Below are 10,880 nucleotides of genomic sequence, written 5' to 3'. Positions count from 1 at the left end.
CAAGATTGCGTGATTGTGTGTCCGGTGTTGTAGGTTTGTCTTATCTTGATCACCTTTTTATCAGTATTTTGGATTGTTTGGATTGTAGTATGTACAACAACTGTTGAACATTCTCACCCTGCAGAGGAACAGGAGCCTTGGTCTTGCTGACTTAATCGTGTCTGTGTTGGGAGACCAGGTCAGGTCCTGACTAAAGTGAACCAAGAGGGACCTGAAGCTGTTGTATCTCTCCCTTGTAGTCCCATCGAGGTTGATGGTGGAGCATCCTTTTCCTTGTAGCTCACTGTCCTCAATCAAGCTCCTTGGTTTTGCTGACGTTGAGATGAAGGTTGTTGTCATGGCACCAAGATGTCAAGCCTCTGATCTCCTCTCTGTAGGCCATCTCATTGCCATTGGTGCCCTGGTGGATGACATCTTGTCGTCAGCAAACTTGTCAATAATGTTGGAGCTGTGTGTGGCCATGCAGTCGTGTGTCAACATAGAGTAAGGGAGAGGGCTGAGCAGGCAGCACTGAGAGGCTCCGGTGTTGAGGGTTAAGGTGGAGGATGTGGCCTGTCAGGGTCCAATCACAGAGGCAGGTGTGTGCAAGGTCTCTGAGCCTGATGGCAAGCTTGGAGGGCTTTGGTCAATGTGGTAGCAGGCAGGGCGACTTAACACACCGAAGTGGATAGGTCAGTGAGGGTAATAGAAGTTTGATCAACCAACTAAAGTACTCCATAATGGTGGAGGTGAGTGCTTCTGAGCAGTGGTCATTCAGGCAGAGAGTGCTGGACTTCTTGAAACATGTGGGGACTACATGTGGACTACAGACTGAAGCTGCCAGATGTTCTGCACACACTTCGGTCAGTGATGCCATCAGGTCCAGGTGCCTTGTGTAGAAATCCTTTTGAAACATCTGAACACATCTGCTCTGGATAGTATAAGTAGGCCGGTTTCCCTTGGCCTTCGGTGCATCCTAAGCCATTGTTGATTTCAAACCGTGCATAGAAGGTTAATTTGGAAGAGATGGTTCTTAGTCCAGACCACATGTTTCTGTTGACAGAGCTGTGCTGTCAGACTCCTTGTCCCTGTATTGTCCCTTAGAACATCTACGAGCTCTCTGGATTATGCACATGGATTTCCAAATGACTCTGTTTGTAGGAATCAGTTTGTGCTTTAACTTTAGCAAAGACTTTCTCTGGTCATGTGAGGAGTGCCCGCAAAGGTAGCAGAATAGCAGTGGATGTGGGAAGGGGTCAATAGAGAATGCATAAGTATGTATGTATGCATAAGGACAAACATTTTGTGCTATGACCTTTCTAACAATAAGAGTTAAAAAGATACAACTGGCTGAAATTATCAGATAAAATACTGTTTTGATGTGTCATGATGAAGGGCAAGGGAAAGTCTGAAGACTATCACTATTCATTGTGCACTTCAATGCAAGGCCTCATTTTGCGAGAGTATGCAGGCAGTTTCAGGAGGATGAAGGAATTGATACCATTGACTGTGCTCCACGCTCGCCTGACCTAATTCCAATAGAGCACCTCTGGGACATTATGTTTCGGTCCATCTGATGCCTGCCAGGTTGCACCTCAGACTGTCCAGGAGCTCAGTGATCTGGTCCAGATCAGGGAGGCGATACCCAGGTTTCCGTTATAAAAAGCACATCCACAGCATGTGACGTGAAGAAGTCCTGGATGATGAAAGTTTTGTTTGCGATCGACCTCGCATTTATCAGCGAGCCTTTGGTTGGAACCCGGGCAACAGTCGTGTGAGTTTCACGGCCCAGCAACCGAACCATGGCGAGGGGGCGTCGGGAGGCCAGGCGGCGAAAACAAGGTCCATATTCCGGGGGAAAAGGGCGGGGGTGCTGAGCCAGCTCAGGAGACCACGCTAGCCACTCTTTCACCCTGACTAGCCGGCCACTGCGTGTGCCTCGGCGTCTGCGTCTCCGGGGTAACGAGGGCCCGCCCAGCAGTAGGTGTGCAGGTACATCCGATAGAAGGGGGGAGGGGAGTTTGTGTGTCCACCCTGGCCAAACTTTGCAAAAAAGCCCACATTTTCCTTGATCTTAAGCAGCTTGTGTCGGTTGTAGACTAACAGAGAGTCTATGGTCCTTGTCACTGAGCAAAACAGACACAGAACAAACACTAGTACTAAAACAGAGAGGCTTGGACGGCCTGCCAGACAACCCGGCACCATCTTTAATAAACTAGACATATTAAAGTAATGAAAAAACATGGTTGTGCTTTGTTCTACCTCGGGTAGGGGTACCTCAACTTTTAGGGGCCTTAGTTCCTCTACTAAATCTACCACGGGGCATAAACAGAAGGGCAATGAGCCGAATGCGTGTGAACGGAATACATTTTTGATAACGAATTCGGTCCGTTTGCGCTCCTGTGTAAATGGGGTCTAAGTTTGTTGGGATACCTGATTTCAAATGTACCACACAATGTAGTTACCAGGTAATAAGAAAGAAAACGTTCAACAATGGTGCTATTTGGGCTCTTTACTTAAGACATTTCGACTTCCGGTATGCTGTTTTGTTATATTTAGCCAAATATATTTTAACATCTGTGATGCTTTATGGCTGCAGGAGGTCTGATGCTTGGACCTTATGATATGGAAATGATTCACATTAATCAAAGTATATATATTGGTTTAATAATTAAAGACTTTAGTTTTTCACTTGCTACTTTTGGTAGTACATTAACGTTTTAACCTGGTTTTAACCCGATGTGATTGACTTTCTGACCTCAATTCATAGTGACATTTTAGTTTGAAGGTCCTACCGGATGTCAAGTGGTGTATCACTTCCGCTCAGCTTGACAGGTGAGGAAGCAGTTCCTGAAGTTGCGTTATGTTAATGGGGTAGTGGGATGTGGTTTTAAACCAAATATTCTGACCTCATATTCCTTTACACTCATAACAACCGGACAGAACGCGCCTTCATAAGACAGAGCAAGGTGGAATAAGTAATTTTTCGGACAACTTTATACTTTTTGGAGGCCTGGGGGAAATATAAAACGTTGAGCTAACGATAAGTAGCCACCATGTCGTGGGAAGAAAAGCCTTGTTTTCTGGCCTCGCCTGTGTGCGCTTCTCTGCCCCGTTACACTGCACTCTGAACCCAACAACAAGCAGCGGTAACTTCACCTCATCTGTCAATGCAGCTAACAGTTAGCATTATAAATTAACAACGACGGTTTAGCTTGCTAGCTTTGTGAGCCATGGCGGACAGCTTTGGAGAGCAGTCCAGTGGTGGTGCCCTTGGCTTAGGCGTTACAGGACAGAGCAGTGGAGCTTCGCTGCTGCCGACTTTGGCTAACTCTCTGCCGGGGGGACACCCGAGCTGTGCTCCCTCCAGCTCTAACCCGGCCTCCCCTCCTCCCCCCGCGGCCTCGCAGAGTGGCCTATCCGCTCTCGTAGCACCTATGTCGACTGTTACTGCGACACCAGCCACTTACTCCTCGCCACCGGTCGTGTCCGTGTATCCCAGCCTACACGTCTCCTCCTCTCTCCCCGGTGTTGGGCTAGGGGTCGGCGGGGTGGCAGGAGCGGGCCTTCTGTCCCAAATCCACGCAACTTCATGGGACCCGAGCCTCAGCACGGACTGGGACAACGAGAAGGCTTCACAGCAGTGCATCCTGAGGATAAAGAGGTAATAAAACCGCTGTTGTATGTTATCAGGTAAGTTGAGGCCTACATTGTCAGTGAGTTGAGGTAACATCGAAAGTGAACGTTTTCTATAAAGTTTCTGTCATCAGTGGAAACCTGTTGTGACTTGAGATGAAACCTAAACATTTATAGTGTGTTATACAATCATTCACAATTAAATGAAAACAAAAAAACTATTTATTTATTGATGTATGTCACAGTGACGTTTTATTTTCAGACTCATTTGTCATATTCTTATTGTTCTTAATATTTTGTATATTTATATTTCTTGCAAACTTATAATTGTTGTGATATTTTCTTACAATAGTTCTTATACACTTTTGTATTTACTTTGTTTATAACTGAATTAATCTAATTTTGAATGCACCATTATACAATAAACAACTTCCTTGTATATGTAAACCTGCTTGTGAATCCATCGCTTCCAAATCACGAGTTCAACATCCTGTGTGGCAAACAGGTTGGTTCACCCACATTATAAAAGCTAGCCAAGAAGATGCATTTGGATTTACCTTCTGCTGTGGTTCTGCGATGTATATACAGTATATGTAAGATGTTTGTTGCCTACTCATACAATGGGTATGTGTGACATTTTATCTATGCCTCGGGCATTGAAAAAGTACAACTGACAGTGTATTGTGTTTCCAGAGGCTGTGTCACAGATGCTACAGATAATCCTCTGTGGACAGTGTTTGTTATACCTACTTCCTACCCGATAAATAGTCCCCATGATCTTAGCAAAGTTGTGGGCCGGCCAGGGGTAGATATCGCTGTTAGATTCTCTCCATTTCTCCTGTAACATTTAGCTTTCAGTAACATCATCCGTCTCCCCCTCTCTCTGTGTGTCTCTGCAGAGACATCATGTCCATCTACAAGGAACCTCCACCAGGGATGTTTGTCGTCCCTGATCCTCAAGATATGACAAAGGTAAAAGGCCAGCGCCCTTGATGTACATCAGAGACAACTGGATGTAGTCAGTTGTTGTCTTGTTGTTTGCAGCATCTCTCTCTCCCTTTATACACCTCTCTAAAAATCCCTTATTTATTTCACTTCCTTTAGATCCATGCTCTGATCACAGGCCCGTTCGACACACCGTACGAGGGAGGCTTCTTCCTCTTCCTGTTCCGCTGCCCCCCCGACTACCCCATCCACCCACCGCGGGTAAAACTCATCACCACCGGACACAACACTGTCCGCTTCAACCCCAACTTCTACCGCAATGGCAAGGTCTGCCTCAGCATCCTGGGGTGAGTCAGGATTCAGTCCTGAAACACTTATCCAAGGCATTATGATATCATCCACAGCAGGCATTTGAATATATACAATTGCTAATCACCACTTTCATTGGATTCTGAGTGGTTTAGTCAACTTTGTTACACCTACAATGTTCCCGGTCAAAAATGGCCTCCATAGGAAATGAACGGGTAATCCTAGATTCTGTTCATCCATCAGATAGTAGGCCCACAGTCTCAGACAACCACGTTCATTTTGGAATTGACAGCGTCTATTCTTTGTATATTCAGTGCAGTTGTTCGTGTAAACCAGCATTCTGAGACATTGTTTACAGCTTAAAAGGGTGTTATATAATAATAATAATATATTAATTTTATATAGCGCTTTTCTGGACCCAAAGACGCTTTACATTTGGGAGGGGGGGTATACAAACAAAACAAAAAAACAAACAAAAAAAAAATATATATCATATTATATATATATATCATTTGGTGATGATTAACATTATTTGTGTTAATGTCAGAGCAGTTTAAACAGTCCGGTCAAATTTGATCAGGATCACCAAAGTAAAGGGGGAGAAAGGAACACGACAGGAGAATTAAGGACGCTTCGTCAAAGTGACAAACTGTTATTGTGTGTGTAGGACATGGACAGGCCCAGCATGGAGCCCAGCCCAGAGCATCTCCTCTGTCCTCATCTCCATCCAGTCTCTGATGACGGAGAACCCCTATCACAATGAGCCTGGATTTGAACAGGTACTGCAAATGATGCTGCATTTGTTAGCAATCAAGTGGTGGAGTGATGACATATTTTGTAGGTCGTCCCTGAAGTTAGGAAGGGCTCGCTCGACCAAAAGCAATGGTTGATTTTTCTATTGGATTTTGGAATATTGCAGAAAATAAGATCTGTGGTAAACACAAGTTTATGATAGTTACACATTTTGTTCAGCAGGATAATCTCCTCATATTAACACCAATTCAATGAATAAATGCAATCGCCAGAAGTACAAATCTAACATTGGGCTGTAAACCAACTTCATCACAGTCTCACTGCACGTCACCAGGGTTATGGTTTGGGGGGCTCATTTAGTCAATTGTTAGCAAACACCTTTGTTAAGACTCATACAAGCTGCATTCATTCACCAGTGGGGTTTATACTGCTGTATTTCATGGGGTAGAATGAAACCTAAAACTCTGTAAGCTTGCATTTAGACTAGTAATAGAAGACCAAGGGGTTATTGAGTTAAAAGCGAATCTGAACACACCGAAGTCGGAATAACGACTTTCCAATTGTGGAGACGGGACCATCCGAGGAGCACATTTACTATTGGCATTGTGTGCCACTCTATATAGTGTTTTATTCGTTGGTCTGTTTGTGTGTGTGTCTTTCAGGAGCGTCACCCAGGGGACAGTAAGAACTACAACGAGTGCATCCGCCATGAGACCATGAGGGTGGCCGTGTGTGACATGCTGGAGGGGAAGGTCCCCTGCCCTGATGCTCTTTGGTAAGAACTGCACTATTGTTTCATTTGACTCTCCTTCTTCTTTTCCTCTCCTCCCCTCTGCTGACATTCTCCCCTCCCCTCTATCAGCTGATTGGTGTTCATGTGTTTTTTAGGAGCGTGATGGAGAAGTCCTTCCTGGAATACTATGATTTCTACGAGGGAGTTTGCAAAGAGAGACTGCATCTACAGGGACAGAACATGCAGGTGACTATATTTCTTTTTATCCATTTACAAGTACATATTTCATGTTCTATTTCTCGATAACATGAGAGGAATGCTCATGGGGCAAAGACCTAGCCGTTTCCATCCTCTTTAGCATAAAACGATGTTGAATATCTAGAACAAACAAATGGTTACGTTAGACTGAAAGTTATTTATGTTGTTATTGCTTTCTTTCTGCCACAGTGTCTTTCTTTTATAATAATAGTAGCAGTTGCCAAAATCAAATCACAAATGTTTGAAGACACCCTTTGAACAACGTGATCTATTCTGAGTTGAGGAGTTGTGGAACTTAGTTTTGAAAAGTTGTCAAATTGCCCCATCCTAATCATAAGATTTATAGAAAATGCCCAAAACTCAAAAAGTGTTGCATCAGTGCTCAAGACCTCGAAAACATAATAAATTGCGACTATGTGCACTGCTATTGCAATTGAGATATGATTTGCAATATGAGAGAGAATGTCCATTTTCAAAACATTATTCACATTACCATTAAGAAAATATATTGAAATGATCATGCTGTGATTTGGATATTGCTCTACATTGTGTGACTTTGACTTATTGTTCAGCCAAATTATTTTATTTCATACAAATATTTGTGACCTTTTTATTTTACTCTAGCTTTTATTAGACCCTTAACGTTAACTTATATTTTTGTAAATACCTTCATTTTATTTGATATTTTGTGCATATTCGTAAAAAAAAATGTATTTGAATTATTTATTTCATTTTGTTTATTTAGAAATGTAGCAGCTAAACCCAATTTCCCCTGGGATAAATATTCTGATTTTTTTTAAAAATATCTTTGCATGATGTAAACAGAGGGTAGTGAACTCATCAGGACACAGACCTGTGTCAGAGAAGTACTCGGTTCTTTACTTAAGTAAAAGTACAACTATTTGGTGTAGGAATACTCTGTTACAGTAAAAGTCCTGCATTCAAAATGTTCCTCAAGTAAAAGTAGAAAAGTATTAGCATCTAAATATAGTGAAAGTAGCGACAGTAAAAGTAGTCATTGTGCAGATTGGTCCATTTCAGAATAATATATATGATATGTTTTATAATGATTGATCATGAAAGTGTTCTCAAAGCTGGTAAAGGTGCAGCTAGTTTGAATGACTTTGTATTCTGCAGGGTAGCTGGTGGATTTACTCCAGGTGGAACTAAAGTCTGATTCAACACTTGATTATATTTCACATCATTCATCCACATCTGTGAAGTAACTAAAGGTATTAAATACATGTAGTGGAGGAAAAGTACCTCTGAATTGTAGTGAAGGAGAAGTATGAAGTAGCAAACAATTAAAATACTTGTGTAAAGTAAAAGTCTCTCAAAATGTTACTTAAGGACAGTACCCAAGTAAGTCTACTTAGGTCTACTTAGGTACATCACAACACGGATAAAAAGTAATTTTCCTGAGTGAAAAATCCACCCACCTGTGTCTCACCTCTGTGTTTCCTGCCCCCCCAGGACCCGTTCGGGGAGAAGCGCGGTCGCTTCGACTACCAGGGCCTGCTGGCCCGCCTCAGCGCCACCCACAGGCGGATACGGGAGAAAACCTTGGCGGAGGAGGAACACAACGATGAGCCCTCGGACTCTGACACCAGCTCCTCAGGGACGGACCCCGACAGCCAGGGCTCCTCCCAGCCCTGACCCCCCCCCCCACCCGGACAGTGCTGGACTCAATGCCAGGTCAAGAACTACAGACAAGAGGACGGGAGGAACAAAATCACAGAAGAGAATGCTACGTCTAAGTTGACTGAGTCCAGGGTTCACCATTGGAATTTAGAAAGAGGAGAATTGGTTATTATATATTAAAAAAAAAAAAGAATACCATTCACGTAAAGTGCTGGTAAATGTGGCCCGGTGTGTTTGTGACACTTTCATTTTGATATCCTGACTTGATGGCTGCCCAAATGCCTGATAGGTGTTGAGATGAACCAGCCATTGTTGCTTGTGGAGAAAAAAAAAAGTGTAGTTTCATGACTCAAACCTCTCCATTTTCCCACTTTAAACCACAATCCCTGTGGGTTCTTTATACCTTACCTAGGAAAGACTGTCTGATGTGAGAAGCTCACTTTGGGGTGGAAGCAGGTTTGGGCCAGTGGAGGGGGGGTGACCTGAGTGTGCTGCAGCAGTGAAAGCCTGCTCTTGAAAGGGTCTCCTTTGAGTTCAAGGAAGCAAAAACAGACCTTTGAGTTCAAAAAGACGGTAGCTTAGGGTGAAGCTTTGTTGCTTCCATACAGACAGTCCAGCTTCTTACTGCTTTAACTTCCATTTCATTTGACTTTGATTTAGTTGACCAAGTAGCTTTTGTTCAATAGAAACCTGTACTCTTATAACAATATGAATTTGTCATTGTTCAGGTGCATGCTTTTCACCACCAGATGTCAGGCTTGGTGAATATTTGGTTTTGTTTCACTATCCTATCATAAGGGGGAATAAGGCTGATTAGCCAATACATTTTCAGCTAACACTTTGTTTTGTTTCCAGCCACACAGGAAATGGAGCTTTTGACAGCATTGTTGCAGTCTGATCACAACAAGACCTGTTCTTTAAAAACAATAGGGGTTTGTTAGACACTCCGAAAGGATAGGTTCAGATATATTTCTATCTTAATGTGACGCTTGCATGCCTTATGTTCATTTCATGTTCATAATGGCTGTGAAAATATAACGTTTGAATCCAATTTAGCTGTGAGTGACACAAATCAGTGGAGATGTCTGTCCTTTACCAGCATGCATCTGAGCCATGGTGGGGCGGGCGGGGGGGGTTCCATGTGGGGAAACATCTCGGTGGAAGGTAGAGAATAATAAAACAAAAAACACTAGCATCAAAAGATTAGCTTCAGGTTAACTTTGCAAAACATCTGCAGTGCACTAGTAAGTGATCTCTCCACTGCAGTATGGAGAGGGGGCGGTTACTTATTCATCAATAACTCTAACAGATTTCAGACAGGATGTGAACATTTCAAATACAAATCTATCCTTTAAAGGAAGATTCAGATATTTGGAAATATGCATATTCACATTCATTAGCTAAGACTAATGTCACTCGAGTGTGTATGTTTATTATGAGGCAACAGTTAGCTTAGCATCAATTTACTAGCACCTCCAATTTGAGGGATTAACACATTATATATCATATAGAACAAACAAGGTATGTTATTTGTTACATTTTGGACAGAGTAAGGGTAGCTTTTGTCTTTGAGCTAAGCTAACTGGGCTAGCTGTTTTTTTAACTAAGCTAACTGGCTGCTGGCTAAAGCCCCAATTAGCTCATGTATGAAAATAAGTATTTTCCCCCAAAAAGTACACATTTCATTTTTAAGTGTAGCTATTTCAATCATAGTCACATCATGGCCGGACAAAAGAATGACTCGTGCTTGTAGTGTTTCCTTTCTGCCTTCCATTGTCCTCCAGTGTCTGTGCAGTCGTGTTGAAGAAGAGAAGAGCCAATTCCTTCTGATGTCAAACCCCGGTCCCCTGGCAGAGGCTAGGTTGCTTCGAATGGAATAACTAATATAGGGCATTTCTTTTTTTAATTAGTTTTATTATGTTATAGAATGGTTATATGCGAAGCAGCTCCTAGCAGAATATATGTGACTGCCAAAATGTTGAGTGCAACACACTTCCTGGAGTGAAGAGGTCATGTCCCTGTTTGGTTGTGTTGTGTTTATAGCAGGGTTCCTCTGTGGCTCCATAAGAGCCCGATTACTGCAGACGGGATATTTTCCAGGTCTGCAAAACGTTGGTATTGTACAGAAGTTCTGGAAGTGAAGTACAGAATAAAATGTTGTTCAGTCCTGATGCATGTGTCAGTCTTTGTTTCTTGAGCAGCCAATGTCAATGCAAAGAAGCTAATTTGAGCACTAAATCCAGGTAAAACATGCAGCTTTTATTCTATACCGATGTTAATCCAATATTCTGTTTTAGCTCCAGTTTTGGTCTCCATCACAAAATAAACATCTGATGCTTTAGCTCAGGGGTGTCAAACTCAATGTCATCGTGGGCTACATTAGCATTATGGTTGCACTCAAAGAGCCGGTTGTAACTATATAAATAATATACATATATATATGAAATAATGTATTATATTACAATATTGCCTCTGCATTGGATTATTATCGGATAGGGTAATAACTTCATAATTAAATATGTCTGAAAGCAGAAGTCTAGGCAAGGCAAGTTTATTTATATAGCACTTTTCTGTACGCGACAATTCAAAGTGCTTTACAAAACAAATGTAAAGACCTTTTAGGGCA

At 42.4% G+C, this 10,880-nt stretch overlaps 1 protein-coding gene across 1 annotated transcript; it reads left to right on the top strand.

Annotated features, from left to right (window-relative positions):
* The first annotated feature begins 2,769 nt into the window (after nucleotides 1-2,769).
* On the top strand, nucleotides 2,770-10,425 carry ube2z (ubiquitin-conjugating enzyme E2Z). The gene is made up of 7 exons (XM_034218257.1): nucleotides 2,770-3,643; nucleotides 4,515-4,587; nucleotides 4,720-4,907; nucleotides 5,537-5,648; nucleotides 6,285-6,397; nucleotides 6,511-6,601; nucleotides 8,087-10,425. Exons 1-7 carry the CDS (start codon nucleotides 3,213-3,215, stop codon nucleotides 8,267-8,269), a joined length of 1,191 nt encoding a protein of 396 aa, XP_034074148.1. The 5' UTR covers nucleotides 2,770-3,212; the 3' UTR covers nucleotides 8,270-10,425.
* The last annotated feature ends 455 nt before the right edge of the window (nucleotides 10,426-10,880 follow it).

The sequence above is a fragment of the Gymnodraco acuticeps genome, unplaced genomic scaffold, assembly GCF_902827175.1.
Source record: "Gymnodraco acuticeps unplaced genomic scaffold, fGymAcu1.1, whole genome shotgun sequence".
NCBI classification, from domain to species: domain Eukaryota; kingdom Metazoa; phylum Chordata; class Actinopteri; order Perciformes; family Bathydraconidae; genus Gymnodraco; species Gymnodraco acuticeps.
The sequence above is the reverse complement of the archived record's forward strand: the minus strand, read 5'-3'. Positions and strand labels throughout refer to the sequence as shown.

Coding starts and splice junctions, on each gene's coding strand:
- ube2z (XM_034218257.1), top strand. CDS start 3,213: ATGGCGGACAGCTTTGGAGAGCAGTCCAGTGGTGGTGCCCTTGGCTTA. Junction 3,644..4,514: donor TGCATCCTGAGGATAAAGAG/GTAATAAAACCG, acceptor GTGTCTCTGCAG/AGACATCATGTCCATCTACA. Junction 4,908..5,536: donor GTCTGCCTCAGCATCCTGGG/GTGAGTCAGGAT, acceptor TTGTGTGTGTAG/GACATGGACAGGCCCAGCAT.